The 22,026-nt window shown below is 34.8% G+C and overlaps 2 protein-coding genes and 1 pseudogene across 3 annotated transcripts; 1 reads left to right on the top strand and 2 right to left on the bottom strand.

Annotated features, from left to right (window-relative positions):
- Positions 1–1,315: 1,315 nt before the first annotated feature.
- LOC147277126 (protein SMALL AUXIN UP-REGULATED RNA 12 pseudogene) lies at positions 1,316–2,099 on the bottom strand (annotated as a pseudogene).
- Positions 2,100–9,775: 7,676 nt separating this feature from the next.
- Positions 9,776–14,021, top strand: LOC147277125 (ribosome-binding factor A family protein). 2 transcript variants are annotated; one of them, XR_015123930.1, is made up of 4 exons: positions 9,776–10,295; positions 11,771–11,944; positions 12,908–13,114; positions 13,701–14,021. XR_015123930.1 is itself a non-coding variant. In XM_086254711.1 (3 exons), exons 1-3 carry the CDS (start codon positions 9,951–9,953, stop codon positions 13,049–13,051), a joined length of 663 nt encoding a protein of 220 aa, XP_086110837.1. In that variant the 5' UTR covers positions 9,776–9,950; the 3' UTR covers positions 13,052–13,294. The 2 variants fall into 2 exon arrangements, 1 of the variants encoding a protein (XP_086110837.1); XM_086254711.1 differs by lacking the exon at positions 13,701–14,021 and having other exon boundaries at positions 12,908–13,294.
- Positions 14,022–15,017: 996 nt separating this feature from the next.
- On the bottom strand, positions 15,018–17,548 carry LOC147277124 (uncharacterized). Its single transcript, XM_086254444.1, has 3 exons — positions 17,420–17,548; positions 17,195–17,260; positions 15,018–15,354 (listed from the first exon to the last, which is right to left on the bottom strand). Exons 1-3 carry the CDS (start codon positions 17,465–17,467, stop codon positions 15,319–15,321), a joined length of 150 nt encoding a protein of 49 aa, XP_086110570.1. The 5' UTR covers positions 17,468–17,548; the 3' UTR covers positions 15,018–15,318.
- Positions 17,549–22,026: the final 4,478 nt, after the last annotated feature.

Raw genomic sequence — 22,026 nt, 5'->3', positions numbered from 1 at the left:
TTAAGAGTAGTAGATTTATAATACTTTTTTAATATACGGTAGGTCATTTCTGAGTGTGCATAATGGCCTTTGTATAGTAAGATTGTCCGCTAAAGGTAGTAATTCTGGACATGACTCGAAAGAACACAAAAAAAGAGTTTAATATTTAAAAATTTAATAATATTACGTCTTTTATGTAATTTGTATTTTTCTAATATTTTGATCATGTAAGCATAAAAAGTGGAACCTCCCATTACTACGTCACAATTTTTTACGAAAAATTAACATAAATTAAGAAAAATGATTGAAGTAAGAACGTGAGAAAGTTTGAAAACTCTAAAATTAAAAAGATAAATTAAAAAACCAAAGTGAGATTCAATAAAGTACTGATTAATTATCTACAATTGTAAATTGTCATTCCTACTCTCCACCAGGAATTGAGGAATGTGGTAGGTTTCAAATCCAAGGATGTAGATTGTTGAATGACTTTACCACAGATCTTGATGATTTTTTTTTTTCACAGATAAAGCACTTTGTGATCATGGCACACACGCATAGTGCTATCAAGTCGCAGTTTTTCACTCTTTTTCCACATGTTGGTAGGACCTTACCCTTGATCCTTGACCCTTTTTGTTCCTTTCCTTTCTATTTAATTTACTGGACTTTTTCCTTTCTTTTAGCCTTAAACCTTATCTTCACTACTAAAAAAACCATTACTTTTTGTAGGTAGATTCGGACTCCCAACCCAACTCATAATAAAATGAAAGGTTTTTTTTTTTTTTTTCCAGAGACAGATGGGAAAATAGGTAAACAAGTAAATAAGTAATGAATGATATTCAATCCAAAAAAAAAAAAAAAAGTAATGAATGATACTGAAAAACCATACTGGCCAGTCCACTAGTAAATTTTTCTATCGATAATTTTTTAAGTGTTTGATGATCGATAGCATTCGAATGCCCAACCCAAGTTGCTCAGTTACACTTAATAATTACATCAAATAATAATTATTGCATGGTCTTTTTGTTATATTTTACTTTTCGAACGTTAATTTGCCATTACAATAAATTAATTTAGAATATAATTGTAATTGTTACTCAAGTATCCAACAAATGTTACTGAATAACAATTACAAGAGGGTTCGAATGCTTAGTAAAAAGTAGACTTGATCAATATATAGATTTAAGAAATGAATTTTTTAACAATGAAAAACTATAATAAACTTTTTTGTGTGTATAATTGCTCTTATTTAGGCTTATCGCTCAATTATCCCATTAATTAACTACCTTAGAATATAAAAACAGTAAAGGAAAATAAAATGCTTAATACAAATATGAAATATGTAATGTGTAATACCTATGCACACTTCCATAGATTAAGCATGACACAAATCATGGAAATCAATCACAACAAACATCTTGTTGGAGATTCCTACCCCTGTTGTACAATTAGTACAAGCACCAAATTTTACAATAACCCACATCTGAAAAAAGCCCTAAAATTAATTAAAAAATAATTAATTAACTAAAACTAGTTAGAAGTTCTTGGAACTCGGAAACTCAGCCGAGTCATCGTAAACTCGACGCTCGACTCAAACTCGGTTCTAACATATCGACTTATCAGCAAACCCGTGAAGCAACGGCCGAGATTCGCCCATAAATTCAAGCCCATTCAAAATATCGACGTGGCAGGGTCTACGGAGATCGTCCAAGCCCAAGAAGCGACCCGAGTGGCCCGAGTCGGAGTGGGCGAGGACCCGGAGAACCTCCTCGAAAAACGACTCGTCGCAGGGGATGGTGAGAGGGCCCTGGTTGGCGAAGCCGTACTCCTCTTCGGCTTGCACGAGAAGCTTCTTGAAGATGGGGTGGTTCAGGTACGACGCACGCACGACGTAGCGCCTGCAGCTGCTGCCCACGCAGACGGCCACGTGTCCAGCGGGGACGTCACGTGCGGCGCCCGTGACGCGCGCCTTCTTGTGCCAGAGCTGGAGCATCTGGCGGAGCCTCACGATGCGGCGGAGTTTGTTGCATTTGCTGATTCCCAGCGGTGGCATTTTTTCCCGGAAAGTGTGGGAAAAAGTTGATGAAAAGTGTTGATGGGTTATGAATGACTCAGAATGAGAAATTGAGAATTGTTGGTGGGGAGGAATAATGGTGTTATATGGGTTGTGGGCATGGGAAATGCCCCTGGAGTTGTAGATAATTACGAGATTGTTGTGTCTGTTTTGATTAAGTTGTTGTTGTCAAGACTCAAAAGGCCATGTGATGGGTAGACCAGAAAGTTGAGATGATAACATGGGATTAGTGGATTAGTCTACTAATGTATAGTTTCTTGATGAATGTGCCATATATATATGTTTCATTTATTTGGAGATAGATATGGTTCATTGATTGGCAACAGATTATGATTAAATAGGCAATTGTTTGTACTATTTTTTTGTCAGCTTTGGAGCTTGACATGGGCTGTTCAGTGACCAACAAGCAGCTATTGTCAATTGGACTCTCTCCAGCAACCCCAAAAAAATAAAACATATATATTTCTTTCATTAAAAGACATTTAGTTTTTTTATCATTAAAGAAACATTTAGTTAAGTTCGGTAATGTCTTCTAACTAACAAGTGCAATGGATTTAGTTATGTTTTTAGGTACAATCAAGGAACATGGAGTGGTCCATCAGCTCTATCTCATGTAGGGTGAGACGGAGAACAAACAAAACCTAGGTGATCCCATGAACTTTAGATCACGTAACATGAGTAGAGTGAGTAAATAGTACAATATTTTAGATTCGATTTAGAGTGTAAATAGATAATTTAGAAGAATTTAAGATTTAAAGTTTGACACTTTTTCAATTTACAAAACCTACTGAGGCGAAGGAGGCAACTATCTCCAACCCTCAAATTTAGAAACCATTTATATGCTTAAGTAATGTATATCAAATATTAAGAGCCTCATTTTTATAGTTTGTTTGAGGTCCATTCCTAAATTCAATTAAGATCGCCCTAACAGTTTATATCATAATTAACAACTATCACTCTAGCTATTTTTTAGTGGATACAAGAGCCACTCAAGCAGTTCTGAAGCATGGATACTCCAATTTAGTGGCGTATCCCGTATCGAATACACCAATGAATATGATACGCTCAAATATGCGTGTGATACGTATCTGGGTCAACGGATACGTGATTGACTAGTTGGATACGTGTATCCAAAAAATTGGATACGTTTATGAAGAATTAAGTGACTACGAGAGATTGGACGCTGACGATGCCAATACCTATTCGTCTGGACCTCTAGTGTTTCTTCTTTCAGCGAGGGGTATGTTTATAATTCTATACTTCTGTTCTGTTCTTGTTCTAAATCTCTAGTCATCTCTAGAGTTCTTGGTAATTCCGTCAGTTGAATCAGCAGAAGGTGAAGAAAATGAAGATGGGTTTTTGATTTCCTCTGTTTTCTCTTTGAGGGCTCTGACTCTGAAACGTTTCAACTAAGAGTTGGATTTGGATGGTTGAATTGATGCAAAGCAGCAAATTCTTGATTGTCCTGACTTTGGAAAGTTTTGTTACTTTTGTACTTTTATTTAAAAGTAATAATCATTAATATTTTTGATAAAATAATAATAATATTGAATAAGAAAGGTGGATGAGAAAGTATGTTTTAAATTAATTATATTTTTATTATTATATATTAATATATATTTTTAATTGACGTATCTATGACGTATCGTATCTTAATTTTTAGAAATTTGCCATATCACCGTGTCATGTCGTATCGTATTACTGTATCCGTATCTATATCCTTGCTTCATTGTCAAGCAGATTCATTAACCACTTGAGTGGAAGGGAATACGAGAATTTCGTAGCTTAAGTGCTTTCATGGATAATAAATCTCACCGTTATCATTAAAATTAAGCAAAAACAAATATAAAAAAAACAATCAGAGTTTTCAATAACCAAATTTTTGTATTTCCAAATGTTACAGCCTTTTAAGCAATTATGCTTGACGATATTATATATATTTGTATTTTCCCCATTGTATACTGCATATATATATATATGACTATCTTGATATGATTCGATTAGATTCTATTTGTCTCTGCAATTAATACAACAAGTTCAAGTTTTAAAGTGCATGCATGCTCATCGTTAATTTTCAAGTGAAAAATTAATCATTTGATCGATGTCATTTCTTAATCTTCTGTGATATAAAAATGTGCGTACGTATAGTGCATACAATTTTATGCTTGGAGATGCATGTGCATGTAATATACCTTAGGAAATAAATCCAAAACAAGTTAATAAGGAATCAATGAAAATTATTTATTAATGCTTTAGTCTTGGCAACCTTGGGAGCAAGACATCGGTTTTAATTTAAAGTGTTAACTAATCAACAAACAGACTCTGATCAATAAGATTTTCTCCCAAGCAGAAAATCAACAAACAGAGTTTGGAGCATGACATGATCAATAAATTATTTATATGTGCAGAAACACCTGCTAGAAACCCTAGCCTTCTCGATCCCCTTTGCAGTTTTCTCAGTCTGAATGATCAGTTAGTAGCCTATTGTGTATATACAAATTAAGACAAACACTTGATTAAACAATCCTTCCCCATTTCTTTGCCATTCTTTTTGGCATTATACATTCTGATAATTGATTTGATTAGATACTCTATGTGTTTGCTTATTGTATATAGCCCACATGGTATCAAAAGTTTATTACTCTGTCTTAGAGAACTTCAAGTACGAAAATCCACATTTTAACAACAACAAAAAAATATATGGATGTATTAAGGATTATTTTTGAAAAAAATCCGGACCATCAATCATTTAGTTCCTTCAATCTTCAATTAAGGATTATTCTTGAAAAAAAAAATTACTTAAATTAAAAATCGTTTAGTCAACCAACTGTAATTAAATAAATAGATAAATTAAATGAGTTTGATATAACCAAAATGACAATGTATTAATTAAATGACTAAATGGCTCAGATTTAGTTTAATTTTAAAACAGAACTTAAAAATAACAATTTCAAACATTAAACCGCATACACAGGGAGATGGACATTTGCCTTTTTCTTCAAATGTGGACAGCCACACTTAGAAGTTGAAGTTGCTTGTTCTCTTTTTTTTTTTGGGTCTTAAAAAAAGAAAGTTGGTTGTACACTACCCCTACCTTTCATAGTTTCCAATCAAAGCACAAGTAGGATTGAGTTATTCCTAATCATTTCACCACATATTTGACTTTAAATTAAATACTGAAAAAAAGAAAAAGAAAAATGGTGCCTTTCTCCTAATGACCAACAGCTTGCAAATTATATCATTTTCTTTGACAGCGAACTTATTTTTCACTCTTGTTGGCACCAGATCGAGGTTGATTCCCTTGAAAAGGGGCCTGCAATATGTGGCTCTCAATGAGTGATTTCCCTTTAATCACTACCAACTTTGAAAAATCTCAATTTACTGGTGCTCAGTTCTTAATTAATTTCACAAAAATATTATACTAAACATAAAATTGACAGATATAATTTTTTTCTAACGCTTTTTGGTTTTTTCCTATCCCCATGATCTTTTGTCGACCAGCATATTTTAATCACAGTAATGTTGATTACAATTGGGACTATTGAAGATTTAGGGAATATTTGATGGGACCAATTTATGGGGGTGATTAGTTGGGTTAATTTAGAGCCAAGGATATATTTGGAAATCCAAGTATTATATATATAAAAAAGAAGAAGTTCTTGTTCCGACATTCAAAGTGTTCTTTTTGGAGGAGCGTGATGGATGGATTAAAGACACTCAAAAAATCTTTTTCCTTTTTATCCATTTGATTTATCCGGGCCCATCTTAAAGGTTTGTTTAATTTTGAGGACTGCTATTTGCACACTTCTAACTTTTTTTTTGCACACCCTTTTTGAAAAAAAATAAAAAATTCAAGGAAAAAGACCATTTGGCCCTCCCCTCACCCACACACCCCACCCCCCCCCCCCCGTACACACCCCACCGTTGAAGCCCACCCCCCATCCTTTCTATTCGGCCCGCCCCACTCTCTCTCCTTCCCTCTTACCCCGCCGACCACCGCACCCCCTTCCCTCTTGCCACCTCCCCCTCCTCCCCACATGCACCACCCACTCTCTCTCCTTCCCTTTTACCCCGCCGACCACCGCACCCCCTTCCCTCTTGCCACCTCCCAATCCCTCCTCCCCGCATGCACCACCGCCCAAGCAGACAACCAAACATTAAAAAAAAAAAAAATTGCAGCTGGTTCGGCGGACCAGTGCCGAACCCGGTGGTTTTGTTCGACAGGTACCCGCCGAATAGAATAGGATTGTTCGGTGGGTACCTACCGAACGAAACCACCAAGTTCGGCACTGGTCCGCCGAACCCACTGCAATTTTTTTGTGGGTGTGGGTGGCTGGCCGGTAAGGAGTGTTCTGGGGAGTGATGGCCGGCATCTGGGGAGTATTTTCCGACCGGTGGGGTGACTGGTGGTGGTCGGAGGAGGGAGAGGGAAAGAGAAAGTGGGGCGGGCAGGGGCTGGGGTTGGGTTTCGGGGAGAGAGAAAGATGAGGGGATGGGGGTGCGGTGGTCGGCGAGGTAAGAGGGAAGGAGAGAGAGTGGGGTGGGCCGGGGCTGGGGTGGTCGGCGGGGGTGGGGTGTGTGCCGGAGAGAGGAGAGATGAGGATGGGGTGTGTGGGTGAGGGGGTGTGTACGGGGGGGGGGGGGCGGGAGATGGAGATGGGGTGTGTGATTTTTGGGTGTGTGTGTGTTTTTTTTTTCTGTTTAGGAAGGGTGTGCAAAAAGAAAAATAGATGGGGTATAAGGTCTTTTCCCTTGAGTTTTTTTTTTTTTTTTTAAGAAAGGGTGTGCAAAGAGAAGAAAATGGTGTGCAAATAGCAGCCCTCTTAATTTTTCCTAACAATATTATGGCAATTGCCAACTATACCCTTGATCACTACACTCAACAGCCAACACTCAAAAAAATTTCAAAACTTTCTTATTTTGCCCTCACTCATTTTTTGTTTCTTTTTTTTTTTTTTAGCCAGTACCTATTTTTGGTTTCTTTAACAAATAAAAAAAAGCCAAAAAAACAATAGAAAATTAAGATTAAATACTAAATTCCAATAATTTTTTAGTATAACATGAACACTATATAATATTTCAATTGAACTACCAAATTTAAATGTAGTTTTTTAGATTAGGTCACAAATATGTTAGCTCCTTTGATTTGAGTCTTTTCTATTTGACATTTTTGTCCTTTGGCCCACATATGATGGGTGTTAGTTAAAATTTATAAGATTTTGACAAAATTGCCCTTGAGGCTTTTATATTATCTTGAAAATTTGCTAATGTAGTTTCAACTTCACATTTAGTTGTGACTGTACGACAATCACAACTTCAAATTTAGTTGTGACTGAACGACAGTCACATCTAAGTTGTGAGACAGTCATAGTTAAGTTGAGACTTAATTAAATTTTTTTTTAGAGAAATTATATAACAATATAGTATAAATAGAGGTCAAAATAATACTTTTACTCAAAATAATACATAGTATAGTGGTGTGAGTTGTCTCTTTCAATTTACCAAGATAGTCACAGTTAAGTTGTGACTAGATTGATTTTTTTTTTTAATACAATATAGTATAAATTAATGTAATTTTTTTTTATTGTAGTGGCATATGATGTAATATTTGTAAATTCTAATATACTTTATTATTTTGTTTGACTTTCCAACTAGTACCTAATCTAAAATGCTATTTAATTTTGGTACCTAAACTAAAAAATTATTGAAATTTAATAGTTAAAATCAATGGACCTAAAAAACAAATAAAATAAAAAACAAGGGGTTTATTTCTCTGTACGGGCCGTTTTTGGGCCATCTGCAGTGAATGACTTCGGACCCAGAATAAAAAGGTGGCATGCAGCACCCATAAGAATGGACTTATTTAGGTGTGTGTTTCGGCCGAATTGGATAAAAAATAAGGTGTTTCAATTTCAATCCAAAAAATTTAAGAAAGAAATTTTTATTCCAATTCCCAATAAATAAAATATCAAAATTTGAATCTCATTCCATTAACTATGAGAAAAATAATAATAAGAAAATTGAATATTAGTTACTAAAATGATCCCTCGCTCACCAGAGAGCGAAGAATTCAATGCTCACCTAACCACCCAGCAATCATAGAGCTGAGAATTTTATGATCGAGATCGTCCATTTTTTAGGTCCCTTCTTAAGGGTTATCCCTGTAAAAAAATCATTCAAATCTATAATTGTTTGGTCTTCCAAACTGTGTAGACAAATACAGTCCGTCAAATAAAGGGGTAAATGATGTTTGCAGTAATATACTGGCTAAAGAACTTCCAGTTGGGCTGATTTTTTGTAAAGGTGATCTTTGAATGATGCCCTATCATATGAACAGTTTCGATCATTGAAAGTCGTTACTGGGTAATTAGATGAATGAGAAATTTCTTGCTTTATAGTGAGCGAGTGATCATTACTGTTGGTTACTATTCTATTTGAATTAACTATATCTACATTGGTTAAAGACTTAAAGCCCTTGGCCAAAAAAAAAAAGACTTAAAAGCCCAATAGGCAACATGTAGATCACAAATTACAGGCCCATGTTAACAGGCAGCGAGAATACAATGCCTTCTTGACTAAGACCATTTACTTGGTAACTGTAACTTGCGACATGTTCGATAAATTCCCATTTTAGAATAATTGGGCTCCTGGCCAAAAAAATTTAAAAAAAAAAAAATAATTGGGCTCGTACAAATTCTTCTTGTAAATTGTAATTATACTTTTCCTTGTGAGTTGATTGGAAATGAACAATGTTCTGGTTCTTGTTCATCGTCAAGAAAGTTTTTTACAAATGTTGCATTCCAAAACACTCATTAACATCTTGCGAGGTGACATGGAGGGGTATTACTCTAATATTCTTTTTTGTTTTCTTGTGGTATTAAATGAAGAGAGTGATTGAATCTCAATGAAAATCTAAATGAAAAAAGGGAGAGAGCATGATGGGTAGATTGGGAAATATAAATAATAAGAATATATAAAAAGAATTAAAAATGAGGAATGTAAATGGAGAAAATGGGAATGCAAAAATTGCTTCATTTAAACAATGCAAACTGAAAACTGAATTTTAAATAATTCAGTATTCTTTAAATTATAAATAATAAAAATTGAAAGGGTGGACTGGAGCAACGAATTTTCTAGATTGCAAATTTTTACAAGAATAGGTTTTTTTTTTGGGACTGATACAATCATACAAGCCACATCGGTTAGTAAAGTGACCTTTTGCTCTAAGCATTTGCTACTGATATGCTCTAGAAAAGCCCTCTATATTTTAGTATTTTAAATTAGTCAAATGGCACTTTTGGTTTATGTGGTTTTAGTTATTTTTTGGTTTTGTTTTGTAGTTTTAAATTTTTAATTGTTTTTTTTTTATTTTAGTCATATATTTTCATAATAATTAAGTTTAAAATATTAAATTTGTCTATTTTGAAGAAAGAAATTCGATGTAACACATATGTGTTTGACTTGAGCACCAGCATTTTGAGCATTTTTATTTTAAAAAGATGGGGTTAATGTGCATATTATGTCAGATTTTTGTCTTCAAAGTAGAGGCCGTTTATATTTTAGACTTGATTGCTATGATTATGAATTGACTAAAAATAGTCAAAATTGAAAATTGTGTCAATTGAAAGTGAAAAATGATTAACACTACGTGGACTAAAAATACAATTTGGTTATTATAAATTTACACAAGTAAGCTTTATATTTAATGCAACGGATATTCTGGACTATCACAGAAGTTATCTTCCTCATTTCCTCTTGCCTTCACAAGCCCTCGCTCTCGTTCTTGGAGACTCCAGGAGGCTACTAATCCACAAAACAATTTCTTTGAAAAATAAATAAAAATCCAAAACAAAAATTAATATAAAACCAAACTGGAGGAGAGCTAAAATCGACTACAGCAATGCCACACCTGGTCCTCCACCACCCACCGCTTGCGCCCTCCCTTTCTCGCCCTCTGTCACCATCTTCATCAAGCTTCCCAATTCGTACCCAGAAATCAACGGCCTGGATTCGCCCGAGGAATCATGCGGGTCTGCTCCGTTGGCGTCCCAACTCCATAAGGTGCATGGCTAAGCCGCGCAGAGTGGCAATGGTGGCCAAGCAGATACAGAGGGAGCTCTCTGACATGCTCTTAACTGATAAGGTGTTGCAGTACGCCATTCTACCAGAGGTTTCTTTGGGTGCTGACCGTTACCTCTCTTCTTTGACCACCATTAGTGATGTTGAAGTCTCTACTGACTTGCAGGTATGCTTTACATCTATTTTTTTTATTGTGGTAATTTTATGTGGGTTTGGTTGGATTTGTGATATTGGGTTTTGTGGGTATGTGTGTGTTGGTTAGAGTTTTGGGTGGTTATGAGGCTGTCTTTCATAAATTGTATAACTTTTCGTTGCTGTGGTGGTGTTTTAGGAAAATGGGAGGAAGTGGAAACAAATGGAATAGTTTTAAATTTGGTTGTGTTTGTGTTTTTTCCCTTTGCAAAAGATAGTCATCTATTTTGTTGCAGGTAATTGCTTCTCTTTTTCTTTTTCATTTGTTATGGATAGTTAGGAGCCCTGCATCTGTGCCCTTTTCTATTAAACTGAGTAGAGTAAGTTACTAAGATTATTTTTGGGGAAAGAAAAAGTTGCAAACTTTATATTGCTACAAACCTCGGCGGGTCTTGCTTTGTTTATGGTGTAGAGCATAAGAAACGTGACATGGAACATGAATGCATTTGAAACCATAATTGATTCCTTAAATTGTCATGCTTCTATTGACCAGAGGAGGCTCAGATGACATAAGTGAGTAGATTATGCTGGAGTTATTTACTCTTTTGAGATTGATTTTTATGTTACAGTCAGAAAAAATATATCAATGTTTCTGTAGTGCAATCTGTTTTACTGCTGTTATCAGTTATCTGAAGGTGAATTCTTAGATTTTATATAACTTCTAGCCGAAACAGCATTCTGTGATCCGTTTTCAATACCAAGTTAAAATATTTTGATTTACTATTTCTCAGAGGTATTACCAATTTCCTTGACACTGACTGAACACAATGCTGAAGTGTCCCCCAATGCCTTGTTAGATATTAGAGCAGTATTTGGAGGGTGTTGCATTAGTTTCAGCTTCTCATTTATGTGTGGAAACTCTCTAGTACTAGCTCCTGAAATAGTCAAGATAAACTCCTTTGAGTGGTCATCATTAGGTGAACTTCTTTTATTTCTTCAAATAGTTTGACAGTCTATTTTCTCAAGTGATCCCCTTGATTAAATTGACAGCTACTTCACAAGCTCCTGTTGTAGCTTATATACATTGCAATCATGCTTGTATGTGAAAGTATATTTTATACTCTTGGGCTTAGCTATTTGCATGCTAGCTTTAGGGCTTGGCTAAAGTGTTTAAAGATGGACAGTTTGATACCTTTAAGTCCAAAATTTTCCTATCAATTAATGTTTCTTAATATTATGCCTCATGAGGCACATGTTAGAACCAATCATAAACTTTCATTGTACTGATTGAGAATTAGAAACTGCATTTGATTGTTCAAGGTCAGATGACTCCCTACACATTTCCCATCTTAATGATACTAAGGAAACCGAAATTTGTTTACTTGTAATTTTGGCTGTGTCTAATAGTAGATCCCCTCAATGTTTCAGCGATGATAGTAAATTAGTAATGTTCATCATCTGAGGGAAATTATGGTCTTGGTTAATTATAGTTTATTTCCTTGACTACAGGTGGTTAAAGTGTATGTATCTGTTTTTGGTGATGAAAGAGGGAAGGAAGTTGCCATTGCTGGGCTAAAGTCAAAAGCCAAATATGTTCGCGGTGAATTGGGAAGGCGTATGAAGCTGCGGTTGACTCCTGAGATACGCTTCATTGAAGATGAGTCTTTAGAGAGAGGAAGCAGGGTAATAATTTATCATACACTGTTTAATTTATATGATTATCCATACATCTATAAATTAGGGAAGTGATGTGATTGATCCCTCTTGCATTCTTTTTCCAACTTTTTCTGTGGACTGATGTTCTTGAATTGGTAGTTTTTTCGTTAATTAAGGTTCCCATATAGGTTGGTCAAAGGTAAGCAAAGTCTATGATTGCACATAAGGGTTGAGGAGACTGTTTATTATGTTATTGTGCTTAGGATCTTTACTTCAGAAACCAAGTCTTCACTCGTATAAACTTATGCAAGGAAATAACTTCATTTCCTAAAACAATGACTTGAGTGGACTGTCAGTATGGTCTGTAAATGGCATAGTTAGGCACACAGCAATCTGACCAAAGCTAAGTCATCCATTCGTAGGTCCTCTTATAATCATTGAGCTGTTAATAGAGTTGTATATATGTAAGTTGTCTTGTACATGGTTTCCTTTGTCTTTTCCCACGTTATTTTAATGGTGTGGCAATCAACTGCTATGATTGTAGTTTGTCTGCCATTACTGTAGAAAATCTGGTTGGTGACAAACAGGGTCATCCCTGGATGCCAGTGATTGACCTCTTTCATATATGCAACTCTGTACAAGTTGTATCTCATAAATAATAAACTTTTATTGTTTCGTTGATTACTTAATGTAAAAGTTTCCCTTGACTTCAAGCGGAGAAAAAATTTAGAAAGCACTTCAATACTTATGCTACCGATTAAGTTTTTCTGGTTCTAATAGGTTAGATATCAAAAAAGTGAGTCCCCATTAGGGTTGCTTATGCATCCATGGATTGGGGAAGTTTTGTCACGATATAATGATTTTTTGAACATTTGTCAATGGCCACACATTCAGTTTTTTTTAATTAGTTGGTTTATCTCACTTGGGTTTGTGCTTGTAGAATTTCTTCTATGGTGGGTGTTGATTTATGCTAATTTGTCAAACTTTCAGGTGATTGCAATATTAGATAAGATAAAGAATGAACAAAATCCAGAAATTCAAGAAGAGGAGCAATTGGAATGTTCTGAGGAACCTCAGGATGACAGAGATTGGGAGGGTGATGACCCTGATGAAGACATTATATACATAAAGTAGTTTCTCCCTACTTGCTTAGCATTATGCTTGTTTGAATTGAGGCATGGCTTTGCTTTTCCACAGGTTTGTTTTATTTTCATGAGTTTCAATGAAGCAGCACCCTGGTATAGTGATTGTAATCAATGTAGCACCCCCTTCAAATAGATATTAGTATTACAAATATTTATGTTTTCATTGTTTCTTGTCACTTTCTCACTGATATTGAGATCCAAACATAGTTCAAATGAAACTAATTAGCTGAAATTTGGTTTGATGGTGATGGTGGATTGGGGTGCAATCCAGGAATAGTTTTTTGGATAAACTTTAGAAAAGAAATGTTATTGTCATTGTGTATTTATTAGAATTCAGATGTAATAAAATAGTAGCATAGTATGTTTACTTAGGATTTAAAATAATGGCATAGTACGTTGAAAATTAGGATTTCTGTTATGGACCTATTAAATGGCTCAACTTAAGATATCAATTGTGTTTTGGTGGTGATTATCTCTCAACAGTTCTCACTCTAATGGATGTGTCGTGGGAATTGGGACTGCTTGCAATAATGCAATAGGTCCATAACAGAATGAAACCCTAAACCCTAAGCACTTTTCAGAAACAATATTATGCATGGCAGAAGTATATTATATTTCATTTACTTTATCTGCTGCAGGCTGTTGCAATAAGCCACAGTGCTAACATGTACAGAAGCAGCTCTTCGCGCTTGGAGCCATCTTCTGATTATGAGCTTTTACCATGTCACATTTTGTAAAATTACTTGAAATATGTTGTTCTGTTGACCTGTTGTGCTTGTGTTTTGCCTTTTGTTTTTGTTAGCCAAACACCAGAAGCAGCCCTTGTGTGATTTAAGTGCAAGATAGTTCAAGGCTCAAGGCCTTCACAAATATGACAGTACACATGATGTGAATGGAATTATCATGTAAATTTGTCTGCCTTGGGATAGTGAATTGTTTCTGTTCTACCATTGTCCCTTACATAAAAAATGTCCACTAGTTATTGATCCTAATTGTCAATCGGACGACCATCAGGCCCTAGCACTTGTTAATCATGCATTGGTCAAGTTCAAAGGACAGCATGTGACGCTTTACTGACTAAACCTGTTTGCTAGAATGTAACTGAAAATTTAGTTTTGGCCATTCAGCATAGACAGCTGATAAACAAGAATGACTTGAATTTTTTTGATAGTTTCTCTGTTGGCTTCTATTTTGAGTTACTTGTCACTAGGACCATCTTAGACCTAATTTCACTTAAGAAAGAGAAAGAATTCACTTGTTTATTTTGTTTAATAGCAATTTCCTGGTTAGTGAGAAAGGCATTGTATACATGTGTTTAGTCAAGAATTTTTCCACTCTGCAGTCCATGTATGATGTATATGTTGTTATATAAAGTAAAACTTTCATGTAATGGGTGTAGTATACATTTACTCTCTCACAACATCTCACATATTAGTCATGTGACTATTTATTGTGAGAGAAGATGTATACACCCATTACAGCAAGTTTTTCTCTTTGTTATAAGAGTAGAGACAAGGATGCACATGACAAGTTAGGTATTTTTTGAGTGGTGCACTAACAGTTTATAATCAAGAACAAGTAGCAGCAGCCGACCTGATAACCAAAACTCTCAATTCATTTTAGCTTCCAGAATGATGAATGTCAAGAAATTGAACCTTATGCGTATGAATAATACAGCACAAACTCAAATGGGAGCGCACAATTTCAATATTCCCAGAGATCCCAAAACTTACCTTTTCCAATAGCACTCAAATGTCTAGGGTTCATGTCCGAATCTGACACTTGGACATGCACCCACATCTGAAACTCCTGACATGTAACATGGGTACACATTCAATTAAAATGAATATTGTATGAATCTCAGTCACCCCGAGAGTAATTACATGTCAAAGACCAACATTAAGAGATAATAACGGTTATAGAAAAACCACTCTATTGAAATTGAAGCCAAATCATGACCAAAAAGATAAGCATCTTATTAATCAAGGGAACATTACCCTCATAATTTCACTAAGTAATGGAAATTGAACTGCCCTTACAATAGGTAAGGCCAACTACATAAACCATTCCTAAAGTACTGAATTCATAATTCTCGATTAAAAAACAAAAAATAAAACCTTGGACCTTCAAGCAAGGTTTTCATAATCCACAAAAGCTTTAAGAAGTGAAATATTGGTACAGTCCACCCTTATGCATTATTTCTATCCCGAATTTAACTCATTCCTCAATCACAGCTTCTGATAGAACCCATCTCCTTCAGTGATGAGCCTTTTCTTGAGATTTAGCCTTTGCCTTGGTGAGAATAAAAAAACATAAACAAGAAACAGAAAATCAGCATCCATATACATCTTTTGGTGATGTGCAAGTGTGTGTTTGTACATGGTTCAATCGATCCAACAAACAAGCACAAGATTCTCACTCCATAACAACTGTAAAAGAACCATGTAGGACGTGTAATATTAGACACACAAACACAACTCAAACACAAGACAAAATAAGTGATTGATTTTAGCCTTGTATGTTTGCATCAATATCAGGTTAACCCAGTCCAAGAAAAAAAATCAGATTAACCAGCTTAGCATTTTAAATAAAGAGGGCTGCGTCAGGTTACATTGCTCATCCCATCAATTAACCCTAACCAGCAGACATGTTAAAACATGAAAAATGACAATGATGGCCTACATACACATTTTAGGTCGTTTTGGAACACAAGCATGTGATTTGAAACGAAGCAAACTTGGTCGTTTTGAAACTCAGTTCACAGAATCCCTCTTAAACACCCTTATACACCAATATCCACCATGCGAACTTGGTCACTTGCTTGGAGGAGATGTTTTTCCTACATCCAGGGTTTGTGATGTGATGGACCATAGCTGGAGATGAAGAGCTTATTTCTTGCACCAATTAGGAGTGGACGAAACACATGTGTGGTTTGAAACTTGCTCACGCCAGCACCGATGTCTGGAAGATAAGGGAGAGTGATCAATAGGAGCATCGAGAAGATCTCTAGGAAGGCTGTGTGGTGGCTATATACTGGATGACTTTGACGTAACAATCAGGGTGTTGAATTGATTAGTAAGTCCGAGTCTAGTCTAACTTTCTACTAGTTTCCTTATAGTGACCGGTTTGCATTCTGGTTTGGTATCACGGTTTTTTACAATTGGTTACCCACCTAAAAATCCATTCAAGTTTGCATAAATTGAAAGGAGACAAATAAGAAACCTATATTTGAATAAAAGATTAGTTGATTTAGATTTGAATGGAAGATTAGTTGATTTAATTTGTTAGCTAATAGAAATGAAATTTTGAATTTCAAATTAGAGGCTAGTTTTGTTGGTTTACCAATTAAATTGCAAGATTCATGGCTCAGATCATTTTCATGCCAGGCGAATACAATCTGTAAAAGTTACAGAAGTCATCCCCATAGAAAACTGACATTTTTAGTTCATCAAAAAGTGGTTATATTGGTTATTTTTTGTATTTCGGTTCACCAACCAGGGTCAGCCTATAGTTCATGTTCATATGGTCGACTATCCCGGCCACCAAGCAGCCTCTTCAAATCAATTTCAACGGAATTGGATGACAATATAAGCAATTGAACCTAACTAAACCAGGACAGAACGAAAGGAGAACAAAAGATCATCAAGAAAACATCAACAAAAGGAGATAAGAAAAAGAATAAAAAGAGACAACAAAGCTACACCTTCATAGATGCACACCAAACTATTTCTTGATTATTGCTAAAAGGCACATTATTGCTAAAAGGCACATTATTGCTAAAAGGCACATATAACCTGTGTCATACTATCCATACTTCTTATGGTTATCATATGCCATTATGGTATATGTCCGTAAATCATCGATGTTAGAACAAAAACTAAGGCAATAATTAGATGCAACAAGAACTGTTTGTTAAACCATTAGTTTGATTGTTGCAATGTGAATTATTGCCGGAAGAAAAAGAAAAGCCAAAACAAAACAAAAACAGCACAGAGAAGCTTTTAGTAATAGGGATATGTCTAAGATGGGGAACACAATATGCACTCAATTTACAAATAACAAATAGATATGGGTCTTAAACAAAACCCAAAAAAAAAAAAAATAAACACAGGAAAGGCAAACGAGTAAGTACCTTGAGAACCTTAAGCTTGATGCTTCCATATACGAGTCCAAAGGAAAATGCAGAAGCACGAGCCACCTGCCAATCCCAGAAATCCCACATCACAATTTAGATTAAAAGTTCACAAATTGGTCAGAAATTCACACGCTTTACCCTCTCTTTCACCAAAAAAAAAAATCAATAAAAAGTTAGATCCAAAAAAAAAAGAAAAAAAAGAGAAATTTGAAAAGGGATTACCAAGGCGAGGGTGCTTTTTCCGGAATAGGGTCCAGGAGGCGGCGTCATTTTTGTTGTGGAGAGTGTCAAACAATAGACGAAGCGAAGAAGAAGAAGAAAATCTGTAAAACCTCCAAAGTCTCAAGGTCGAGCCCTACTACAGCGGCTTTCGCTCCTTTATATATCAACTAAATGCGATCACCGTCGTCTGTCCTCCCGTCCCATCGGGTTGGGCCCACCAATATTGAGTCAACCAATCAAACACCACCACGTGTCCTTATTATTTTTTTTTGGGTGGGACTGTGGGAGTCCATTATTTTTTTTATTTTTGGTCTGAGAGGGAGTCCAATATTTTCTCTTGCTCGCATTTTCCTTCTGTAGGGGGGGATAAAAATTAGAAAGGCCAAATGACATTTTTTGTCCTTGTATATTCACGAAATTTCTATTTTGGTCCTGTAGTTATATTTTTAGCAATTTTAATCTTATATTTTCAATATAATAGCAATTAAATTCAAATAATTAACATAATTTAAAATCTTGACGGAAAATCTAATGTGGAAGCACATGCTTCCCGCATGAGTGGCATTTCGATCATTTTAGTCCACCTAAATGCTTATTCAAGTCTTTACCGTCATTTAACATATTTAGTTTAACTTTGAAACTTTTAAATTTTCTAAACTGATTGCATTTAATGGCAGGCATGGACTTACATAAGCATTTAGATAGAGTAAGATATCTAAAATGACACTCACGTGCAAAGTACGTTGAATTTTCTATCATAATTTAAACGAGGTTAATGATTTAGACTTAATTGCTATCATATTGAAAGTACATGATTGAAATAGTCAAAATTAAAAGAATATAACCAAAGTAAAAATTTTATGAAAGTACAGTGACCAAAAATATCATTTGGCCAATTAGAAAATAGTTTATAATTCTATTGTAATTCTATCTCTAAAAGGAGTTTCATAACGAATCCTTTAAATTCTTTAAGCTTATTGGATGATTGGAATTGTCTACTATTTAAGTTTTTATTCAAAAATTATCTACAAAAAAAATTAGAAAAATTGAAACTCATTTAAACATTTAATTAAAGCGTGATAGTTTTAATGTTTATGAAAAACACTATTTTCGTATATTTATTTGTCACAATTAAATTTTTTAATGGTTTTCGATTTATTTTAATTTTTTTTGTAAGTACGACCTTAGATGGAGACCTGGGAAGTAGACGATACCAATCATTAAACTACATCGTGGAGTAAAAAAACTTCACAATGTAGTTTTATTTTTTATTTATTTATTAAAAACCCTAGCCACTAGAGAGAGAAAAAAAAAACTCTATAATTTTGTTTGCGACGATCTTGGTATCTCAGACACTCGTAGGCTAGCAATTTGGATAGTCATTTTCTTGATTTTAGAGAGGGTGAGTCCCTTGCTTGATATTAGAGAGAGTTTTATCATAAACTCTAGTTTTGTTTTAGTTTGTTCGTCGTTGTGCCTCTCGCAGCGATTGTGGTCATGTATTTCCTAATTCTACCTCATATTTAGTAGCCTTGAAGCAAGAAGGAATAAAGAGGTTTAGGGTATGAAGCAGATCGATAAGAAGCATATTGTGGTTTTTCCTACGGAATTAAGAATGACTGCGATTCAATCCAAGGATTAAGGGATTTTTATTTTGGATTCTTAGCAATCAAACAAGGCATGCAACTTGTTGTAGATGCGAGTTAGTTGCTTTTTATCATATAGTCAAACTTTCTTGCATATGCTTAATGGTTAAATCATTCATCAAATGAGGTTAGATCATTATTGGCTCTAGCCAATGTCTGGGGTTTTGGTATTAGCTGAGATAACATAATAAGATTGTTTGCTTTGTGTTGAAGGAACGTGGTATGTTCTTTTGGTTAGAGGATAAGGGTTTATGGATTGTATTTGATCTATGTATCCTGTAACTGATCTTGATTCTTAGTAAAATTCAATATTTTCCTTATAAATACAATCTACGTTATAAATTAGGCCTCACAAGATATCTTTTAAATTAGCTTATCTAATGAATCCCTTAAGAGAAGCTCCTGTTTATAAAAGGTGACTGCATAGGAAAATTGATGTGATCAGAATATTGTACGATAGGAAAATTGAATTGCATTGCAATCCCAATAAAAAAAAGTGTGAGAATAGAAATGACTGATGAGTAAGATAGGTTGGTTCAAGGTTAGAAATGAGTAAGGAGACGATGAAGAGTGAAAGCGTGATGGACTATTTTGAATGGGCTTAAACTTTGAGGCCCAATTTCCCAAAAGCGTATTTGGATCCAAATTTAATGCATCAAAATTAATTACATATCCACCCAGACCATGGTTCAATGTAAGGAAGTGCAAAATCATTTAAGGGCTGGCCCAATAACCATAGGTCCAAATAATAATAATTACTTTGTAATAAGTATTTATATAGCTCTATTTTCAAAATAAAAGAGTTTTATTGTGAGTTGAACAAAAGGTATTATGAATGCCTATCGTGGTTATCAACTTAATGGTGATCTTGTTGCAGCTTTGTTATTTAATTTGCAGCCAAGACGCTACAAGCCTACAAGAAGATTCATACATGTTAGAATATCCTTGAGATGCTGATTTTAGAAAGATAAGTAAGGTAGGGATGAGAATCTGAGATGGGTTTCAATTTGGTTTTTGTTGTTTTGCACAACATGGTGTTACATGAAATTAAATTAATCTCATTGCTGGTTTTTCCATCATCCATTGATAGCCGCATACATATATAGTTTAATTATTATGTGGTGCATACATGGAGTCAGTAGTGATTAGATTCAGCTTCTCTGCTAAATTTTTTTAGTTATCTTTTTAAAATCTAAAACGCTTAAGTTTCAACCTCAAAATATATGATATCATTTTCATGTAAGTGAATGAGTACAAACAAATACGCAAAGAATCTCCTTCCCTAGTGGCCTAGTGATTGTGGGTTGTGGTATATCCCTTCTTGTCTTGAAGCTGTGGCAGCTTCGTTGTGGTCCGTATAATTGGTTAGCCACTTCTCTTGGTTTGTACGAGTTTAGGGCTCACTTTCAAAAGACAACTCAAGAAAAGGTGTTCTTGCCTTCTTGGCAACTTTTAATGGAGTGAGTCCAAATGAGAGAGACTTGGAGTCCTAGACAGCTTCCCTTGTGCATTGACTTGTATAGCCATTAATTGACCACAAACTGAATCTTGAAGGTATAATCTCATTAAATCCTTAATTTCTCGAGTTTCACACAAATTAAAAGAAAGAAAAGATTGAGTTACCTTGGTTGGCATGACTCCATTCAAATAAACCAAAACTAGTACTTTATCTAATCTATCTGGGTTGTTTTTTCTTTCTTTTCTTCTTCCTTAAGACAAATGAAAATCATAACACATGACCACAACAATCTAGACTCTATCTTTTAAAAATTAAAATCTAAAATAATTGGAGGAGAAAGCGCATGACCGTCAATGTGAATGAGCTTCATTTTTATATGATAAGACTACTCATGTGTAATTTGTGAGAGAAAAGTCACATATGATAACCATACACATGAATTCTTCTTAAAAAAAAAGCACATGATGTCAAACTTAAGAGTAGTTAGTAGAGCGGCCAAGAGAAACTAAAATATCAATCAAGTTAATTGGGTTCTCATGTCAATTGGACTCAAAAGTTTACCAATTAGAAGACCAAAAGATATAAGTTATAAATTATGCTCTTAACTGTGAGTCTGAAATGTGATATCATACTTCACTCGAGAACAAATTAAGATGATGATCAATTCTATCTTATTAGAGCACCTTCAAGGAACACCATGAACACCATGTATTTGTCACAAAGGTGTGATATGTTGGATTGGAAGCTCTCCAAGGGCAAGGCCAGAAGTACGTCAAAATTGCAAATAACTTCTGGCATTGGTAAATTTATACAAAGGTATGCATACTTGCATAGTAGTCCATTCATTTTATTAACCCTAAATCTATTTTTTGAAGATCATACACAGTGGGTTAGATAAGTCGCTTGCTTTATATATGATTTACACCGGAATAAACATGGTTGAAAAAAGACAAAAAAACATGGTTGAAAAAAGACAAAAAAAAACATGCCAGAAATTTCCTAAACCTGTAACGATGAAGGAAAAAGTGTCATAATAATTTAATACAGTGCTGGTCTTTGAAAAAGTGTGCGAAGTAATCCGAGTATAAAGCAATTATAAATTTATATAGTATAGACTATAGACTATCGGGACAACAACATCATTTGATTCATTTCACAAGCGGCTCATTTTAAAGGGTTGGACTTGGACCTGCCCACCGACCATGAAATCATGGATTGACTTCATTGACCGTGACTTTTGAGTCTCAATTAACAGAGAGAATAAAGCTACTAGTACTCTAGGCTCTAGCTAGTATGAGCTTTAAAATGGACATCCCAAAATTAAACTTTCGACCCCCATGGTTTTTTTTCTTTGCCAAAGACCACCATGTCAATTATACCCTTTTCCAAAAAGACTAAAAGGACAAATTTTAAAAGAATAAAATATTTTTGGGACTTTTAGCAATAAACCCAAACATTTTTTCTATTTATTGTTAAGCTACAAAACAATTTTCTGTTTAATT

Source organism: Dryas octopetala, chromosome 8 (assembly GCF_963921425.1).
Source record: "Dryas octopetala chromosome 8, drDryOcto1.1, whole genome shotgun sequence".
NCBI lineage: Eukaryota > Viridiplantae > Streptophyta > Magnoliopsida > Rosales > Rosaceae > Dryas > Dryas octopetala.
The sequence above is the reverse complement of the archived record's forward strand: the minus strand, read 5'-3'. Positions and strand labels throughout refer to the sequence as shown.

Coding starts and splice junctions, on each gene's coding strand:
- LOC147277125 (XM_086254711.1), top strand. CDS start 9,951: ATGCCACACCTGGTCCTCCACCACCCACCGCTTGCGCCCTCCCTTTCT. Junction 10,296..11,770: donor AAGTCTCTACTGACTTGCAG/GTATGCTTTACA, acceptor CCTTGACTACAG/GTGGTTAAAGTGTATGTATC. Junction 11,945..12,907: donor CTTTAGAGAGAGGAAGCAGG/GTAATAATTTAT, acceptor TCAAACTTTCAG/GTGATTGCAATATTAGATAA.
- LOC147277124 (XM_086254444.1), bottom strand. CDS start 17,467: ATGACGCCGCCTCCTGGACCCTATTCCGGAAAAAGCACCCTCGCCTTG. Junction 17,261..17,419: donor GAAAAAGCACCCTCGCCTTG/GTAATCCCTTTT, acceptor TGGGATTGGCAG/GTGGCTCGTGCTTCTGCATT. Junction 15,355..17,194: donor TCAAGCTTAAGGTTCTCAAG/GTACTTACTCGT, acceptor ATTCTCACCAAG/GCAAAGGCTAAATCTCAAGA.